The sequence below is a fragment of the Metopolophium dirhodum genome, chromosome 7, assembly GCF_019925205.1.
Source record: "Metopolophium dirhodum isolate CAU chromosome 7, ASM1992520v1, whole genome shotgun sequence".
Classification (NCBI taxonomy): Eukaryota; Metazoa; Arthropoda; class Insecta; order Hemiptera; family Aphididae; genus Metopolophium; species Metopolophium dirhodum.
In genome coordinates, this window is record NC_083566.1 from 28,945,051 (window position 1) to 28,966,300 (window position 21,250).

General features: G+C 28.6%; 1 protein-coding gene across 2 annotated transcripts; it reads right to left on the reverse strand.

The window, feature by feature from the left end:
- Positions 1-282: 282 nt before the first annotated feature.
- LOC132948981 (SUMO-conjugating enzyme UBC9-B) lies at positions 283-19,154 on the reverse strand. 2 transcript variants are annotated; one of them, XM_061019714.1, is made up of 6 exons: positions 19,075-19,154; positions 3,952-4,021; positions 3,796-3,879; positions 2,833-2,950; positions 2,612-2,756; positions 283-871 (listed from the first exon to the last, which is right to left on the reverse strand). In XM_061019714.1, the coding sequence occupies exons 2-6, from the start codon at positions 4,015-4,017 to the stop codon at positions 805-807; spliced, it is 480 nt and encodes a 159-aa protein (XP_060875697.1). In that variant the 5' UTR covers positions 4,018-4,021; positions 19,075-19,154; the 3' UTR covers positions 283-804. The 2 variants fall into 2 exon arrangements, with proteins under 2 accessions (XP_060875697.1, XP_060875696.1); XM_061019713.1 differs by lacking the exon at positions 19,075-19,154 and adding an exon at positions 5,548-5,875.
- Between the last annotated feature and the right edge of the window lie 2,096 nt (positions 19,155-21,250).

The window sequence follows — 21,250 nt, forward strand, 5'->3', positions numbered from 1 at the left end:
AACCATTTATAAACAAAATTTTCCATCGTAAATCTCAAAATCCCTGCCCGGTTTGGACCTATTATCCACTTAAATTATTTCATCCACTGATTATCAGGAAGTTACCTGAAAACTATTTTTTTTTAGGTTATTAAATAATGGTTTTGGCAACTAGAAATGAAAATAATAAACCCCTGGACACAATCTAAAAACATATACATAATATGAACATTTAGTTTAACCAATTCTTGAAGACATCTCAATAGTATAAAAAAAAATAAGAATAAAAAAAGTACAAGAAAATTCATTTGTCATTTTAAATGTGTAAAGAAAAAATTTAATTTTATAAAATCAGTCACACAGACGCAAAATGTTATGGAAATTAATCGGTGATGACACAGTACAATTTCAACAATAATTAACAATTAGATTCTGCTGTGTGACTATGTGAGCCCTAATAAACTTTGACCAATCATTAGTTCACTTTTGAGTTGTTCATCACACAATAACAAGACAAAGATAGACTAATGACTGGTCATTGTTGTTCTTTTTGTATAAGAAAAGTAGCATTAAATCGATTTGTTCTCAAAATATTTATAAATACAATGTAGTAGTTAATATAAATAATAGTACAGCTATAATATAATAAAAAAAAGAATATAATCTTTTAATGTAAAAAAAAAAGAGAGAAGGCAATTTAATGTTGATAATGATACATTTGGATATTTCTTACTGATTTACAGAAGTGAAAAATTTATTGAGAATTGTTACTATTTTAGTAGGGTAAACAAATAAATTCATTATCTTCTCTCTGCCAACTGTAACTTATTCTGCTCTGGACATCGCTTTGGCTTGTGCTCGGACACGCTTGTCATATTCTACACGATTTTGGCTAAAAAAAAGTTATAAAAATTAACATACCTTCTGCTATTTAAATTTAACATTATCTTTAGTATTAATGTAAATTGACCTATTATCTAAATTAACTTAGTACATTATCAGTGTTTTTCATAATATTTAATTATGTATGCAAATTCTACAGTTCTTCTGAAAAATTGAAATCATATAAAAGAAAACCTATTAATAAAGATAGCATTTTAAAGAACCATGAACAGAAAAAAGTAGTCTTAAAAATTGTAAGTGATCATTACTTCCACGTACAATTAGTATTACACAATTAATAATTAAGTAGATTATAGTAATATCTTTATATTAGTAAATAACTATTTCAATATTTCTACGGTTTTTTAAGAAAATGTATGTTTTTTGATATAAAATTAATACATTTTACATATTTTATTCCTTAACAAGTTCTACATTGATGTTTGTTATTTTCTTACTATTTCTATACTTAAAAACATAAATTAAACATAACATGTATCAGACATCAGAATGTATATTTATTAAAAAAACTGAATTTTTCAACCTTTCACTGCTCCAAACGTAGTATTATGGTCCTTTATTTTATATTATCATTTGTCGGTAACAGAACAATTTTAGGAAACTTTGGAGCACATTATTTTAAACTTAAATAATTAGATTAAATAGAATTAAAAAAAAAAATATTTTATTTTATGTAGTGTAGACAGGTTATATATATAGCATATATGTCCCTTTATATGTTAACATTTGGATGAAATCGACATTTTAGTCATCCGTTTTGGCTAATGTGTAATTTTTCGTTTATAAACATGAAATATCAACATTATCCGGATAATGTGAAAAGTTATATATTAAATAGAGATTTTGTTAGAATTCTATACAATAATAAAACGTGCCAGAGTATAATATCTTGATAAATTAACCTATAACAGAGTTAGTCAGTTATTTTACCGAAAAAGTGAACAATATAATATATATGGGATTAATATTTATCTTAATTGCACGACATTTTTGTTATTATTGTATATGCTATAAAAACACGATGTTGCGCGTTTATGTGTTGTTAGTCTGTTTTCAGTTTTCACACGCGAAGTACAGTGTCAAGTGTTTTAAATTGGATTTTAGATATTGATATTTGAAATTACTTATATTGTTCCTGATAACAAATAATTATTTTTTTACAGAAATCAACCCAAAAAAATCTAAAATTTACTTACTAAATCAAGCTGAAAAAATGAAATTTAGGTCTATTCATAAATTTTCCCCAGCCAACATTGAAGACAGTGTGAAAGTCTTTTAACCGGAGGACGAGCAGACCCAAGAAATATTATATTTGCAGTTGTGTCTATTGAGGATGGGCAATATTATAAACTTGGCAATAAATATGGTACTTTGCCACGGTTCTCATACAAAAATTACAAATAGATGTATGTATATAGGGTAGCGGCGCGGAGTGACATCAAAAATAAAATTAGCCTGGCGATTTTATGGGGAAGCAATGGTCAGATATAAATTTTAAGAGTAGCAACTATTTTACTTTTTACGTTCTATGGTCCTTTAACTATAAGTTAAATAATGATAAATTCATTATAATATTAAAGCTAACAACACAAACATTTGTCATATTATAGGTTTGGAAGACGGAAACGACACATGTGAGTACCCATAATCAACCTTAGAGTTTACCTACCTAATACTTTATAAAAATATTTTTGAAACAACAGTATATTTTATATTAAAAAGTAATTACCAATAAATAGTATATGCCTCTGCCTGAGCTGGATCTTTGATGTTGGGTTCATTTAATAGATCTTGTATCCCCAACAATATCTGCTTAATAGTAATAGCTGGACGCCAATCTTTTTCTTCATCCAATAGCGATAAGCACACAGTACCTAGTTAATCACGATTAATATTACGATAAATTATATTATAGATATGAATAATAAAGATGGATTATATTATATTTACCGGAGGGATAAACATTAGGGTGGAATAATGGAGGCTCAAATTTGCATTTTGGTGGACTCGATGGATAATCGTCCTTGAAGATCATACGTAAGAAATACATTCCATTTTCCCAAGGGGTCTAAATGAAAATATTAATATATAAATTATTTAAAATGTATTAAATACATACATATTTATACATACATACATTGGACATTATTTTCTTTTAATTCCAAGCGGAATATTTATTATATTGGTTTTAGAGTTTTTTTTTAATATATATATAATATATTAGCTTAAAGAAGGTAGATAAATTACGTATTTTTGTTTTATTTGTTAAATTTTAAATAACGATAAATATGTATAATTTAATATAAAAAAAAAATATCATATATTTTTGGGCCTAAAGACACATCATAAAAGAAAAAAATTCCCATGATAGTTATATTGAAGAAATAAAAACATTGAATACAATTTCAAAGTGTTCTTTATCAACTATTTGATTAGCATCAGTTAAATTTTACAATATTATGTTCTATTTTTGAAAATGTATGTTGCTTTCATTCATTCAAAATTCAACAGGTTTAAAAATAGTATTATTTTAATTTTTAAAATTATAAACTGTGTATTTGAAATTTAGACCGTGATAAAAGGGAAGCATTGGTCATACACCAGTTTTTTTAGTCATAAATTTCATTATAAAAAACTGCATTACAACATCTGCATAATATTTCAAATTAGAGCTGATAACTCCAATTAATTAACATACTTTATATATTATACAATAAGAATTTTATGAATGCAGATAATGTTTTACAAAATGATTTTAATAGACGATATTAATTAATTTATATAAAATAGCTAGGAAACAGATTTAGGTATGCTCAGAACTAGAACATAACATTATGTTTTTAATTTAGTGAACATTTCTTTAGTACCTTTAAATCAAAATTAAATTAAATAAAAAATGTTATTAATACTTACACTCTTTCTCCCCGGTATATAGCATTCCCAAATCATAAGATTCAATGAGCCATCTTGATTTTTGCCTGGTTTAGCCACAAAACCCTTGAGATAAAAAAAATTGTTTCAAATCATAACATGTAGACATGTAGTATTTTAAAACATATAAGTACTCACAAATGGATGATCTTTTCTCCATCCTTTACGTTCTTCTGATAATCGAGTTAATGCAATACCAGACATTTTTCTGTAAAAAATAATTTAATTTAAAGACAATATATATTAGTTAAAATAAAACCACATCAATATTCAAAAATTTACAGAAATTCTATTCAATAATCAATTAATTGTAGTAACTATTTTATGTTGACTTTACCTACAGTATTATGTGACATGTATTCACTAGTATTTTAATTTAAAATTTATAATTTCGCTCGCAGATAGTTTAAATTGAAAACGTTCCTTGATCTAGATTATTAGGTTATGTTACTTAATATATACTATGTCGCCAAACTGGGGTAAAATTGACTTGATAACAAAATAAAATGGTGGCAAGAACCATTTTAAATATTTCAAACATCTGTATTGACTAAAAGGTAAAATATATGGGTATACCTATTCAAAACTATAATATATTGTGGCACACAAATGTTTAAAAGGACATTGTAGATACATGCATGAGAATAATGAGATGTATACCTTACTAACACATAACTTACTGTAAAATGGGGCGACTCCGGACAATACCATGTTTTTGTAGTTATCTTATAATTTTAGAAAACATGTTTAATAAAAGTTGAAAACTGCTACTTCACGTTAATATCTATTATAATCTCCATTGAAAATAATATTTATTGATGACATAATGTTGTCATAGTACATGTTATGAGGTAAATACAAAATATTATAGTTTTGGATTTTTAAATTATATAGCTGATAACTACTGTAAGCACAACAACAAATAGGTAGACATATTGGATTGGGGTTTTCGGTAACCTACTCGTTAACTTGTCTGTGCAAATTGTTAAGTTATTTGATCTCAAACTGTAGTGTTAAATTGTCTTAGTTATTACAATATAAAAAATGACAATACAACAAGTAAAATCAGTCACATGCCTACCAAAGGATCTAACTGTCAAAAATCTCCGACCATACCTTGTTGTTTATAGTCTATAAAGGGTTCAAGTACAAGTAAATTGAAAAATATTCAATAAAATATCAAACATCGAGCCTGCAGTTTATGCCAACCTGATACGTACACCTAAGTGTACGTTACACTTGCTACTTTTAGAGCCGTTCTTACAATGTCTGGTAGAGCATTGGATAACGCTAACCGACTAATAACAGATTTTATTAACGGCAGAATTCGGCGGGTTAAGTGTCGATTAACTTTAACCGGACATTGTAAGAACGGCCCTAAACGTACAAAATCCATCTGTTTGAGTAAATTAAGTATCAAAACAAACACATTTTCAGAGTAGCCCGTCGACAAATATGCGACGTACATTTAGCACTCAGCGATATGGCCACCTTAGGGGTAATCGTTTAATTCAACTCATAGCCCAGGACATCGGAATCTAAAATACACATTTCTACAAGTCAGTACGCATAATATAACAAAAAACCGCGCGTAAGCTGAGGTACTCTGCAAGTCGAATCGATTAACATTGAAGAAAATGCTGACAAGGTTGCTGCGATTATACACGAACGCCGTTTACCGCAACGCGCGACCAACACCACGATTACGCGGCGAGTAAAATGAAAGCAACTTACGGATTGTCTGGATCAGACGGAGTTTCGGCGGATTGTACTCGATATGAATTTCTTGAAGATCCGCCAAGTGGACAGCCGCGGCACACGAGCAGCCGAAATGAAATCGAAACGATCGACGAACGACGGTGTTGTAAGCCCGCTGAAGATTTCAACTATCAAAATGTCACCGGAATCCGAGATCTTGGTTGTTGGTACGACAGGGGAACGCAGAACGAACAAAACCACGAGCAGGCCCGATGAACACGGAATACCACAATAAATATTAAATAATATGTCTACACCAATGCGAGACGGGCATCAAGAAACCGTATGAAACAGGTAATGGAGTGGGACAGTAGATACCAGGGCATCATTTTTTAGGCAAACAATGACAAGGAACGCGTAGTAGAAAGACAGTGTTGCCGCGCAGAGGTTATCACAAACGACAGTTGCATGCTTGCGAGACGCAATTTTACAAGTTATTTTCATTTTTTTTAATATAATTTAAGACGAATACAAAACAAAGACAGTTATTTCTAAATTCTCATCTTATAATATCGGTCATCCTCTTCTAGGCTCCCGACTCAAAAACGATCGAAATATTACAAATAAGACTAACAACAAAACAGGGTCAAGTCGTTAATTTGGCAACATGGTTAAAAAGGGACGCCGTTGCCAAATTTCCCAGATTCTTGGTAAACACAAAGAAAACAGGTTAGCCAATAACGAGCTGTTGACTTGTGGAACGTAAAATACCGAAAATTACGAAGTTTTGAACAAAATCCGTTGGATGTTGAAAGCCTGGTTAGGTTGGATATACGATCACAAAAAAACTGTCTGCGATTGGTTGATTAGGTTAGGTTCATTTGCGCAACTAGGGTTAAAATTTGGGAGGGGGCTACAGCCCACTTCTCACCTAACTTAACTATTTATTTAAAATAATCCATAGGGGCTTATATAATATAAATCAATATGGGATATTTTTTTGGAGGGGCAAAATATTGGTTAGGGGGCTAAGCCCCCCTAGTTGCGCGAATGGTTAGGTTACCACACGATTAACCCAATTGCCGTGTAGTTGGACACACGACTAAATTAACAGGCATGTCAGCTCGATAACACTGCGCATAAAATTGAGGTAAAATGTTCCCCAGGCTTCGAAAAACCGCTAAAATATTATACAATAATCTACATTTTCCATTTTATATTATTTTTTTTATGTCTGGGGAACATGCGCGACGATAGCGAAAATTACATTTTAGCTGACATGCCTGTTAATTTTGTCATGGTTGGACATAGCCACGATTAAAGATAGTATAGCAGGGGACATGGCTAAACGGAATCCCGGAAAAAAAGACAACGGAAAAGAGAAAAGAACAAGAAAAAACAACACGGAAAAAAAGAAAAATTTACAATTTTTGAAATGTTAAGAAAGTACCAGTGGCTGAAATATTGGGGGGCTGTAGCCCCCACTTGACATTACATGAAAAGTAACCTGTGGGGGGCGATGCCTCCACACCACCGTATATGTTCACTTAAAAATATAAAAATCATACAAACAAAATCAATTATTTATTTACTCAAATATTTAATTACCTTATTTTTTAATATTTATAATTTATATTATAATTTTCAAATATTAACAATAATATTATTTGCTTAATACCTTTATATTATACATTATAATATATCCCCAAAATAAAATATTACGTTTCCTAATAATATTTAATGATATGTAAAAAATAATAATTATTATGAGAAGTAGATTTTAGAAGTTTTACTTAATATAGATAGATACAATATTTAAAAGATACTAAAATAAAAATATTTCGAATGATCGAACATTTTCAAAACAGACTTTTTGACCGATACATAATTATACGACCAGCATGTAAATTCCTTAAAAATACAAATCTTCATCTCTATATTATATTAAATACAATATGACTTGTGGTATAATATAGAGTAAAATACATTTTTATTACTGGAAATTCTCTATGTAGATATCACCGTGACCTTTTCATACTTTATCATAAAATATAACTAGTGGTATAATATACGGTAAAATAACTTTTTATGATTGGATCACATAATTGATTTTGTTTGTATGATTTTTATTATATTTTTAAGTGAACATATATGGAGGTGTGGGGCTACAGCCCCCCCTCCCAACATTTCAGCCATAGTTGTGCCACTGGTACTTTCTTAACATTTTTAAAAATTTCAAAAATTGTAAATTTTTCTTTTTTTCAGTGTTTTTATTTCTGTGTTCTTTTTTTCCTTGGTCTTTTTTACCGATGACTGACTAAACGTGTGATGTTTATTGTATTGTAACTGGGTATGCAATCATGGTATTAATCATTAAAAAATGGGAATTTCCCAGTTGAATCAGTGGCATAAATAGAATAAAATTATTCATTATTTATATATAGTATTTCATCTATTGTTATTGAAAGCATAGATAAAAATAATTTATTTAAAACATATTATCAATCATTATTCATATTAGTTAGTTGATCAATAGTATCCAATGGTAAGGTAAAATGCTCAGTAGAGTTAAATTTTAATGGAAATGTGACAAGAGATATCACAACTGTTGGGTCTTTACATCAATCTTTTGCTAGGACAAAACCAAGATTGTTAATATCCAACAATTCTTCCTGCAAATGAAACAAAATTAATGTTTCTTCAACATAATATTACTTCAAAAATTTAAAATACATAAATGGTTACTCAATTAAATTAGTGGTATCAAATACAAATACTTTAAAAATAACTGGGTTATAGTTGTGATATTCTTTAATAAAGATTTTTAAATCATGTTAAGTGTGGTAATAATTTAAATAGAATATTATTTATTTTAAATTAAACAAAGTAAAATAGTTATTAAGTAAGTGTATATTATAGTAGATAACAAATAACTTCTTATTAATTATCTTGGAACTTTGGGAATGAATTTCTACTTCCTAATCATATTTTGAAATTGTGTACAATAACTGATTTTTATACTGCAAATAAAATAATGAAACTGAACCATAAAATATATTGTTTTATATAATTTTTTTTATGATTAAATCTCACTTTAATGTTTTTTTCATGATTAAAATATTATATAAGTTTATGTTTTAAAGGTTTAACAGTTTGACTTTGTTCTGCATGTGGTTATGTTGTATTCTATCAATAAGGCTAGGAATTCAATGCATTTTGCATTGTTTTCTAAAGCTGGCTATGCTATGCTAGTTTTATAATGATTATCTATTCATTTTTTGACAATTTCTAATTTAATGTTATTTTAGATTCTGAGCGGAGCAATGAATCTAAGTAACAATCTAAATAATCTTAATTGTATTAATTTTACAATGAAGTGTGTTTTTTCTTTGTGTCATCACCTTTTAGAACGGTAAAAATGATTTCTTCAATAGTATCTTTACTGATACTTGGTACATTGGGGGTCAAAAGTAAAAAATTCCCAGTAGGTTTCTAAAGGGAAAAACAAAAAAAAAATTAAGTAAAAAAGGAATTTTTACGCCAAGTTGGTTTTCGACAATCAATTTCGATCAAATCAGTTTTGGTTTTAGGTGTAAGTCTAAAACAAATTACAGAAGAATACATGCAATTTTCACTGAATGTTTATATTAGCCTTTTCTTTACACCATAAAATGTATTATATATTGTTACAATGGCAGTTGAAAATTATTAAAAATATATAGTTACAATATTTTTTTATAATTATTTTAAGTTCAAATTTTGTAAAAAATCACGAAAATATGCAATTATTTTGAGTTATTATTACCATGGTCTGCCTTATTATTATTTATTTCTCATGATGTTGTGTCATCAATATTAGGTACCTATGTAATTATTAATACTAAATTAATTATTTTTTTTTGTTTTTCATCAATATTATGTAATTATTAGCAATAGTAAATTTAATAGAAAATATTGCATAAAAAATAATTTGTTTGTATTCTCAGTTCAAATGTCCATGGGAAGTGTGTATATTTCCCATAACATACATTTTATAATATCTATAATACAATTATATGTTATGGATCTACCTATTAACAATGGTAATTTTTTAGGAGCAATTGAAATGCTAAGCAATTTTGATCCAGTAATTATAGAACATGTTAGAAGAATAAAAAATACTGAAACACATGTACTTACATTATTTGGGTCAAGAAATACTGAATGAATTTATTAATATAATGTCTAATAATATCCGAAATAAAATTATTAATTATATAAAAGAAGCTAAATATTATACAGTTATTATGGACTGCACGCCTGATATTAGCCACAACGAACAATTGTCACTCATGATTCGAAGTAAATATGATGGTTAGTATGATGGTCAAGCAAAATGTCCAGATATTGAAGAGTACTTTTTAGATTTTATACCAGTTTCCTCAACAACAGGACTAAGTCAGGCTAATATTCTTTTGGACAATCTGAAAAAGTATGGTATTAATATTATGGATTGTAGAGGTCAAGCCTACGATAATGGCTCCAATATGGTTGGGAAATATCAAGGAGTACAAACTAGGATTAATAATATAAATCCTACAGCATTTTTCACACCTTGTGCTTCACATAACTTAAATTTGGTTCTTATATAATCGGTGAAAAATTCAGTTCGGGCTTCAACATTTTCAGTGTGTCTATACAATATTTGCAGCGTCTACAAGTCGATGGGATATTCTTCAAAAGCATTGTGAATTTTTGACTGTGAAAAAGTGGTCAGAAACTAGGTGGAAAAGTCGAGTAAATAGTGTAAAAGCCCTTTGTTATCAGCTACCAAAGAAGCCTTGAATGAAGTATCAAGAAAGGTAAGTAACACAATGACAAGAAGTGAAACTCAGTCATTGGCAAATGAAATCAGTACATTTGAATTTATTCTAAGTTTAACTATATGGTATAGTATTTTAGTCAGTGGCGTCACGACCTTATTTTTTGAGGCTAGTTAGTAAACAATTTTAGGTGGGTGGGTGAGTAAATTTGTTAGGTCATAAAAATATTTTTTTTATTTAACTACATATAAATATTTTATTCTAGGAATCAGCTGTCAGTACATTAGTACATGGGTAACAAAACGTATTATGCTGTATTGTTGTATGTAAGGTGTATCGTATATTATGGAGTATGGCACTATGGTGTATAGTATTTAATACTGGAAATTAAGAAATTTTCATGAATAGTTTGGTATATTTCTTATCTCCGGAGTGCGGGGCACAATATAAACACAGAACAATATAAACTTATATACTGTCATAGTATGTATAAAAACATATACCTACATGCGACATGCAGAACGATAAAATTATTTTCAATTCTGTTTTTATAAATAGATGGAAAATATGTTATTTACACGAATCAATTATTGACCACTATCAAAATAAAACATTGGCTGTCGCCTGTTTTCTATCACTAGCCGTGAATCATGCACATGATAAATTCTGCTTTATAAAATTATAAAAATTATTACTTTATCGTTGACTTAACCGTACTGTCACCTATTACACTTAGTTTATAACCTTTCAAATTTGCTTGTTACGTTCGTATTTGTAAAATGTCAAACGCGAATAATTATGTTTGTTTATATGGAAAAAAAAAAACGAATGAAATTAAACGATACAAATTGGAAGACATTACATGCATATGATGTAGTTAAGTGAAAAAACACAAAAACAATGGGTGACGTTTCAAATTTTTTTATAAAAGAACACACAATAGATCAACTTAACGATTTACCAAAAGAAGGTAAGTAAAATAATTTTGGATTAGTTCATTTTATGAGGATTCCTAAACCAATAATTTATAATAAATTATGAAAATTTCTGATTATTGTTGAAATTTAATTTGCATGTGTCATCTTTTCAATTATAAAGTACTACCTATTTTACTATAAATAAAAAAACAACTTAAAGAGTATTTCAAGTGAAGATAATATACCATCTAGTTCAACTTCATGTAAGTAAGATATTATTTAAACAATTAGGTAAATGGATACTGTGTTATTCAATATTTCCTCAAAAAGAATTAAGTTCTAACTACTCATTTTATTCAAAATAAAAAAAAACAACTTAGAGTATTTACATTTTGTTATGAGATATTACAACTGATATTATTGGCAACAGTACCACTGTAACATTAAAACATAATTGTATGGACATTGATGATCAAAGTGTTTTAAATGAAGATAATATACCATCTAGTCCAACTTCATGTAAGTAAGATATTATTTAAGCAGATACTGTGTCATTCAATAACTCGTAGTTTTTTTGGACTTTTGGAGAAATTCAAGCATTGGTTGAGTATTTTTGAGTGAGAAAACGCACAGCTTGTTTTATTAACCACCAGAAATTGCTGTATCCTGGTCAAGTATGCCGAATATTGAAATATCTATCTTCTACACGTTGGGCTATAGAGCTATAGACGTCATTTATGAAAAATATATTGCTATTGTTGAAAGTTGGAGGAGTTAACATTATCAAATGATCGTAAAACGTCATTGCAGGCTATAAGTCAGCTTAAAAATGTAACTTCTTAAAAATTTATTTTAATGATGATATTCATGAAAAAGATATTTAAAATTACAACTCCAGTTTCAGTATACATGCAGTCTCCTAAATTAGATTTCATTGAAGCAATTAATTTAGTAGATTCAGCTCAAAAACAACTTGAGGAATTACGAAATGATCGTAAATACAATGAATTGACTGATGAAGTAAAACAGTTTGTAATACATGAAAAGCTCGAGGAACAAGATTTTCAAGTTGTCAAAATTAGGAGAGGAAAAAAAGAATGGATGGAGAGAATTTGCACGATGAAATTAATGAAGTTGCCAACACACCATCTTTATTATTTAAATTTCAAGTTTACTTTTTTGTGTTAGTCAGTACTGTTTTGAATTCTAGATACTTTCAAGCACGAGAAGTATTAAAGGATTTGAGTCTTTTATCTGTAGAAAGAATTAAGTTATTTAGTTCAACACAGGATTTTCCTTGTGATAGTTTTGATGGTCTACGATGTTAGATTCCAGAATTAAATATACAATCTCTTCGAACTAAATATTTAGCATTCTGTAATGCTTATTCTTCAGCTGGTTTAAATCTTGGAAACACGTTACATGATGCCCAAGAGTCTGACGATGATTGAGTCCACTAATGAAAATGATGATGAACAAGAACAAGAACATACTACTTGTAAAAGCAATACAGAAAATACAGCATCTATATTACAACTGTTATCAAAATTTAATCTTACTTCAGCATTTCCAAATTTATACTTGGCTTATAAAGCATTATGTACCATTCCTGTAACATCTGCTGCTCAATGCACATTTTCAAAGGTTAAAATTATTAAGTCTCGTTAAGGTTAAGATCCACAATGTCCCAATTAAGGCTAGATTGTCTGCTCTTATTAAACTGTGAAACTGATATAAATATAGACTTAAATCAAGCCATAAATGAATTAGCTTCATCATCTACATTAATGAAAAAAACTTTATTATACTCATAAGTAGAGCGCGGATTTCTATGCAATTGCATATTTTTTTCCTTTTAATATTTTTGGATTGTTGTCAGTTATCTCCACGAATCATCATAATTTGAAGCTAATGGAGTAATTTTTTTTTGCATATTTCTGCATATTTAAAGGTTATTGCATATTTTTGCATATTTTGGCAAAATTCAAAATTTATTGCATATTGAAGTGAAAATTTAAAAAAATGTATAAAATAATATTTTGTCAAGTAGACAAATTAAAACTAAATTTCATAGTCACTAAATAATAATGTATATATATATTTATTTAAACCTTTATAAGATAAATAATCGATTACGACGTAAAATTAATCGCTCTTGCTGTGTCAGTCGGTTATTGACATACCGCGAAAACGTTCAGCTCGAAGATCTTTATGAAGACCCGACAATACTAAGTAGCTTCAAATATTCCCCAATAACTTCGGTTGACGTCGAACGTTCGTTCTCAGTTTTTAAAAATATGCTAACCAATAAACAATACAGCTTCACAGAAGAAAAACTTGAAATGCACATGATTATTAATTTTAATAATAAATACAATTTTAAAATAAATTAAGTTTTTCAGAAAATTCCCTAAATTTTTTTTTATGAAGTACCTATTTAAGTAATTGATTATTATAAGTTGTATTGTACATTTTAAATAAATATAAAATGTTTGCATATTTTTTACATATTTTTATGATTTTGACTCCATATTTTTTGCATATTTTCATGATTTTTACTGCATATTTTTTGCATATTTTCATGATTTTTACTGCATATTATATGGCATATTTCAATACTTTTAAGTGCATACAAATCCGCGCTCTACTCATAAGTCATATGTTGAATGATTAATGCTTTATTATTATTATATATATTTTTTTTAACTATTGTTATTTTTTAATACACTAAAATAGTTTACTAAGCTTCCAACCTTAAATTTATTAAAAGAACATAGGTTCAATAATAGGTAACTTGTCATATTAATGTTATTTAATACAGTAAAATAATATCAATAATTAAAAAAAATATATTCATTAGCAGGTTTTAGTTTTATGTGTGGGTGGGTGGGTGGATAGCTTCAATATTTGCCCCTAAGAATAAAATGTTTGTGATGCCACTGATTTTAGTAGAAGTGAATGTTGTTAGCAAAAGTTTGCAAGGTAAAATATATTGATATAGACATCTCAACTAATATGTTGCAGTCTTTAATTTGTTTTTAAATCATTTAGACAAACAGGATTTGAAAATTCTGTTATAGCTGCAAAAGAAATTTGTGAAGAAAATGGTATTGATACAAATTATAAAACACGACGTTTAAAAAAAAAAGAAAATGTTCAATTATGAAGGCGACGATAATATAGTAAATGATGCGGAAGCTATTTTTCAACAAGAATATTTTTTTTATATTGTTGATCAAGGTATAAATTCAATGGAAACATGCTTTAAATAACTTGAATCTTATAAAGATGACTTTGGTTTCTTATTTCAAATTGGAAAATTGGCCAAACTGGCCAATACCGATATATTAAAACATTGCATGGACCTTCAAAATCGTTTAACTGATGGAGAATCAAAAGATATTGATGGGTTAGATTTATATGCAGAATTAATAATATTCAGATTGCTTGTTAATGAAAACCAAACTCCTCTCAAAATACTTTCAATTGTTAAAAATTGCAATGATTCATTTCCAAATATTAATGTTACGCTTCGGATGGTGTGAATTCCATTCAGTGACTCTGTAGGATTTAGTAGTATATATGTATGTCTCTAATTATTTACATATTTTTAGTCCATGATTTTTCCAGAATACATTGCACATTTTTCTTTAACTAAATTTTCTCCTACGTGTCCTTGAATTTTTCTAATTTTTCTAATTTATTTTGTGCTTTTTCAACAATGCATAAGCTTTCTGACAAGGGCATATTTTAGATTTCCAGTTTAATCGTATGTACCAAAAAACAAAAATTTGAAGGCACAATTCAAGTTAAATTAAGATATTCCATAAAATTGTTAGATTTATTAATAACGTTGGTAGTTTCAGTAATTTCTAAATTTGAAATTATTTGTTTATTTTTTATAAATGTTCATAATAATATTGTGTTTAATTTTGATAACATAGAGTATTTAGTTCTCGTCAAAAATTACTTATTTTGTTATTTTGGCTTTCATTAACATATCGATACGTGGAGGCCGATAAAGTAGATGATGTTTGTCGTCATCAGAAATCGGTAAAAATATGTATTTACACCAAAATATGTAAAAATATGTATATACAATAAAATCTGTTCCCTACCAATCAACCATCGCTACTTACATGTAGGCGACTTCATTTTTTTTACCAACAGCATACGGCATAATTAAAATTATTAATTTCACATAAATCATTCATAAAAAAATGTCTGCAGTTTATCCCAAAAACATAATGGGTTAATTATGAGTCATCGTCATTTACATTATAATACTTTTAGTCCACATTCCACGTGTACTGTGATTTTTATGAAATTAATTTCATCTTTAAGAAAATTTATAAAACTACAATCTAATATAAAATAATATGCATTATTAAGCATATTATGAGAAATATGAAATGGTAGTAAATAGAAATGATTTATATAGGACTCCATAATATATGTATATAATGAAGGTATGATAATTCAATTTTAAATTTTCAAGAGGAATTGATAAATAATGAAAATTGTTGTGCAATCCCAAGATATAGAGAAAAGGAGATGATTTTTTTAAAATTTTATTTCATATAAAAATAAAATATATTATATAAAAAAAATATTATACACGAAAATTGTGTTAAAAGATTTGAAAATGTGAAGGTATTACTATAATTATTTTGCATTAGCAAATGATACTGGGAGAATACATTTTTCTTTGTTATAAGCAGAGTTTGTAAACAATCGATAATTCATATTATCCCTTCCTGAGCACGCTACAAATCCAGCACCCAAAACCCAAATAAATAGTTCAGAGTGTTCAGACACAAAACCCTGATAATTGAGCTAGATTTTTATAATAGTACTTTTTAAAAATATTGTTAGCTATATGTAATATAAATTGACTAAATTAAAATGTTTAAATTATATTGTTGCCTATCACTTCCATGTATGTCACAAACCGAAGGAAGAATAATCCAATTTTCAATATATTAGTTTTTAACTACCTACGTACACTAGTTTTTGTTTTGTTTTTATATGCATAAATTGTAATTACTTTAATCGGTTCTATCTAACTATAATAACACGTTAAACTTAAAAAGAAACTTAAAATTTTTTTTATGCCTTATAGTCTACAGAACAATTTTAGTGTAGATAACAATTCAAATAAATTTAGATAACAAAAAATATTTAAATAAATACAACCACACTATACTTTAGAATAAACTATAGTGATAAAACATATTATTATATGACTAAAGAAAATATTATATTATAAAATGTAAGAATAATTAAATACCAATTAAATAATTAGCGCATAATACAGGTACTATATACTAGTTATTTAGAACACATTTCACATTGCAATACCTATATAAAAACATGTACCTACAATACTAATTTAAGTAAACAACATTCTGATCAAAATTTGTATAAAAGGTAGAACACATATTAAAAAACTTATATCAATAGATAAGCAAATGTTTTGGGAACAACAATATTTTACTACAGTTAAACACATAGGTACTACTGTTAATTACCAAATCTAAAATCATTTTTTAAAAACTAATATAAAATATTTACTTATAATATTTATAATTCATAATCATCAGCAAAAAGAGAATAATTACAATATTTAAGGTAAAATTGAAAATAAAAGCAATGGAGTCCAATACTATAATATGTCCTCCTTATTGAGGTATCTTTTTTTTTTTTTTAATTCCAAATATATAATCTATATCGAATGACATAATAAGTATACATGATATAAGACAGATAACATGAGAGTACAAACAAAAAAGTTAGTAAAGAAGCAACCCAATAATGACACTAATTGTTGATTTTTAAAAGTTATAAAATTAATTTATTTAGGGACCGGTCCAACGTGTGATCGACACATTTGTGATATAGACATGTTTTTTTTAGGGTTAAAATTGTAAAAGGTCTCTGCACCATTTGCGTTTTAGGCGTTTAGGAGGGACGCCTGGGATTGTGAGGGAGGAAAGGTCTTTAATTAAAGGGTTTGAGTGAGAGGAAAAACGGTTACGGAATCTTTTATAAAAGTGTTTGGCTTCTTCATGGATTGTTTTTAATTTCCGGTCTGTATGGAGAGTATGATTAGATATGTAAGGGAGAGCATTGATTAATTTTCTTAGCGCAATGTTTTGGAAAGATTGAATTTTATTTAGATTTGTCTTTTTTGCACTTCCCCCTAGTTAGATGCCTAAGTACAGATTGGTTTTAGTAATGTTTTATTGATAAGGAGTTTGATATTAGGAGAGGAGTGTTTTTTAGTAATTGGAGGTTTGAGAATACGAAAATGGTTGTTCAGTTATAGTCTTTTTACTCTAATATGGTGGGCCTATGTTAAACTTTTATCTAGTGTAAGCCCAAAGCATTTAACTGTAGGAGAGGATGTGATTGGAGCATCGTATAGTTACCTCAGGGGAAGGAGCTAGTCTAAGTGTAAAGGTGGTGTGTGTAGACTTGCTATGGTTTAATTTAAATCTTCATTTTGTATAACAATATTGAGGTATCTATACCTGAATTTTAGCATAGTATTTTATAAACAATTAATTACATGGCTAAAATGCACATTACCACCCCATGCAAATTTTTTGATTTTTTTTTTGTAACTTATTCATTTTAACTATTTAAAAACAATGGTGTAATCGGAATTTGTTGGTCGGACTTAATTTTGAAGTTATGGCTTTTGGAAGTTGGCAGTTTTGCGTTTTTTATGCATGAGCGCAACGCTATGTTTATTAAGTTTTTTATCGTTGTCCGAGCGCAGCACATCGAGCGAGTGGCAACGCTAGCACTAAATGTGCTTTTTAACAACTTTGTTTAATTCCGAGGCCTCTTCAAGATGGTTTTACACAGCAAATCGAGGGATATTTTCGATTTTTTTGTCCGAGCGCAGCGCTGATTGTGAAAATTGTGATTTCACCATCATTCTTAAGTCGTTAAAATACTTATAAAAAAATTTGAAATTAACTATAGGCGCTGCGTGCGGCATTAAAGTAGTGTGGCGCGCATGCGTATAAACGTAATTACGCAAACTATAAGTAATACAAATAACCATAATATATAGAAAAAATCGAAAAATTTGCTTGGGTGGTAAAGTGCATTTGTTCCAATTACATAAATATTTTGGTATCTAAATTATTGTGAATAAAATAGCAGCAGAGATAAATTTATTTTCAGAACTATTTTTTAGAACTGTGAGCATACCTACCTATAAAAATATTAAATAATACCTCAAAATACTAGGTACATATTATATTTGTGCAGATTCCAACACTATCCACTCTTTATTTCATTTATAATTCAATTTGGTATAAAATAAATCTTTCTTTATATTAAATGTCAACAATTAATATACACAATTCTAAAATTGATTTTGAATTTTTAAACAAAAAAAATCAAATATTATACCTATTTCTACTGCAGATTAAGTTTAGATCAATCAGTTTTAATCAATTTAACTTTTGTTTCATTCAAGGAAAACCAATTCTAAGAACATTAGTTCTTATATATAATATGTAATAAGTTTAAAAACTATCATAATCAAAACCAGTAAAGATTGTATTATTTTGGTGAATACCTAATACTCTTTAATGATTTCAAACTCTCAATTCTTAACACACATTCTAACCAAACAGCGCTATAATTCAAAATATGAATAATTAAAACTAGTTAAGAAACTATGTTATGTAGTATTGAAGATTACAAATAAATATCATCAATACTAACTATACCAGAAACGAGCACCAATAAAAGGTTAGTTTATGAATTTATAACTTCAATGAACTGTAACCCTTGCCATTTAATGAAAATCAAAAATAACTAACCTTCAATGGTTTAATCACCAAAAACTTCAATGTATTGAATTTTAAAATGAATTGAAATTATTTATAATCGTAGCGACTAGTGGTAAAGCGACTGTAAAAATTTAAGTACACATAAGATGCAACACGTTTTTGTAGACACTAGACAGGAAACGGCAAAAGCCGACGTTAAACATCCGACTCCAGAAACGATAAGAATTCAACATTTCAACACTGTACAGTCACCATATCACACAACTTGCAGATGAGTAGATAACGAAAACAGGTTTCCAGTAGCGTTATTACCAGTTTTACCATTGTATTCAATTGCCAAAAGTACGTTTTTCGATGACTCAATATTTTCTATGTTTTCTTATTCCCAAAAACCACTATTTCAAAAGTTATCTACAACTTTATCCGTTTTTCAAATTTTCTTAATTACTAGATTTTTCATTTTTTACCAATATTGGTCATAGTGGTTTTTAGAAAAAATGTGCATTGGAAAAAGTGGAATATTATCATATGGAATTTTATGGTACTATTTTCAACATAGACCTATAAACTAATGGACTGCGCCTAACACCACCCCTGCTTATAGATCACGGTCTTAGAAGATAAGGTCAGACAACTTCCCACCCTCCCGCCTATTACAATATTTTCGCTTAATTAGGCAAAAACATTTCCCAAGTTGCCGAAAGGCGCTGCCGGTTAGACTTATTTTGAGGTTAAGAACAATATTTATATGGCATTCGGGGTTATTTTTATGGACTATATTATTATATATTATTTTCTCCGACCATATAAACTAGTTGGTTTATAAATTATAATAAACTAGTTAGTTTATATGGTCGAGGGTTATTAACTTAGATCAAATACTATGGATAGAGCTACTGCCATATAAACACGTATTAGGTGTTGAAGACATAATAAAGACGAGTCGCAAGGTGACTGATTTCTATTGCGCATGCGTGTTAGTACTCGTCGCATATTTATCACTAAACTAGCGGTGATATAAATTGCGCGTGATAACAGTTGTACCAATCGTGCGCATGCGCAATTGCACATATTCACAGTAGTTATGTTGGCTTCAGATATTTAGCCAGTAGCTCCATAGATCTATAAGTTATAGTTTATAGGTCCACTACGAGTAGCTCTATCCATAATATATGATCTAAGATTATTTTGAACTTGTATAATACTATAATGCTATAACCTCAAAAAAAGTCTGCAGGGCAGCGCTCAATTGTACAGCGGCCAAATTTTGAAATGGATTTGCGTCACTAAGCGGAATGCTGATAATGTATAGTTGTCCGACCAGATCTTCTAAGACAGATCTTCTAAGATCTTCTAAATTAAGATATACAGCAGTGGTTCTTAACCTTTTGTAGATCACGGACCCCTGATGAAAGATTTCTAGAAATCACGGACCCCCTTAACAATTTTTTTTCGAATACTTTTTTTTTTACAAAACATCTCATGTTATCATAACCAAAATTATAATAATTATTTTATATAACAAATTACATAAGTAGACATAACAAAACATACACATTTATAATTACCTTATTACGATTAATTTTTTTATAAATATGGGTAATATAAAACCATAATTGAGTATGACCGATCAACTGCACTTAGTGGCAGTAAATATAAGACTGCCGGGACTACAGTGCTGTACGCATGTAAATTTCGTATGAATAAGAAAAACTGATTATACTTAATAAATATTAATAATACAATTATTTGGTGTAAAATCTACATATTAATATATATGAAAAAAAAATAATAATAATTCAACAATATTGTAATAATGCATTCATATCACTTATTGACGTATGTTATGTGTTAAGGCTGCCACGGACCCCCAGGGGGCCGTGGACCACAGGTTAAGAATCGCTGATATAAAGGATATGAAACGAACTGTGATAAGTGAAACCCGCACCTTCTCACGTTGCGGCTAGACTACTAGCACTTTATAGGATTGTTGTGTTAACCGGGAGAATAATGAACTATTAGTTTCTTATTCTCCCGGTTAACTTTGAACGTGAGAAGCGCGGGTGGATTCAGAAAAACATTGATAAGACATTTCCGTTTCGTATCCTGTATATCTTAATTCGTGGACTGTGGGGATCATAGACCTATAAATTAATGGACAGCGCATACCACTCCGCCCTGCCATCAATCATATAAGAGAAAGAAC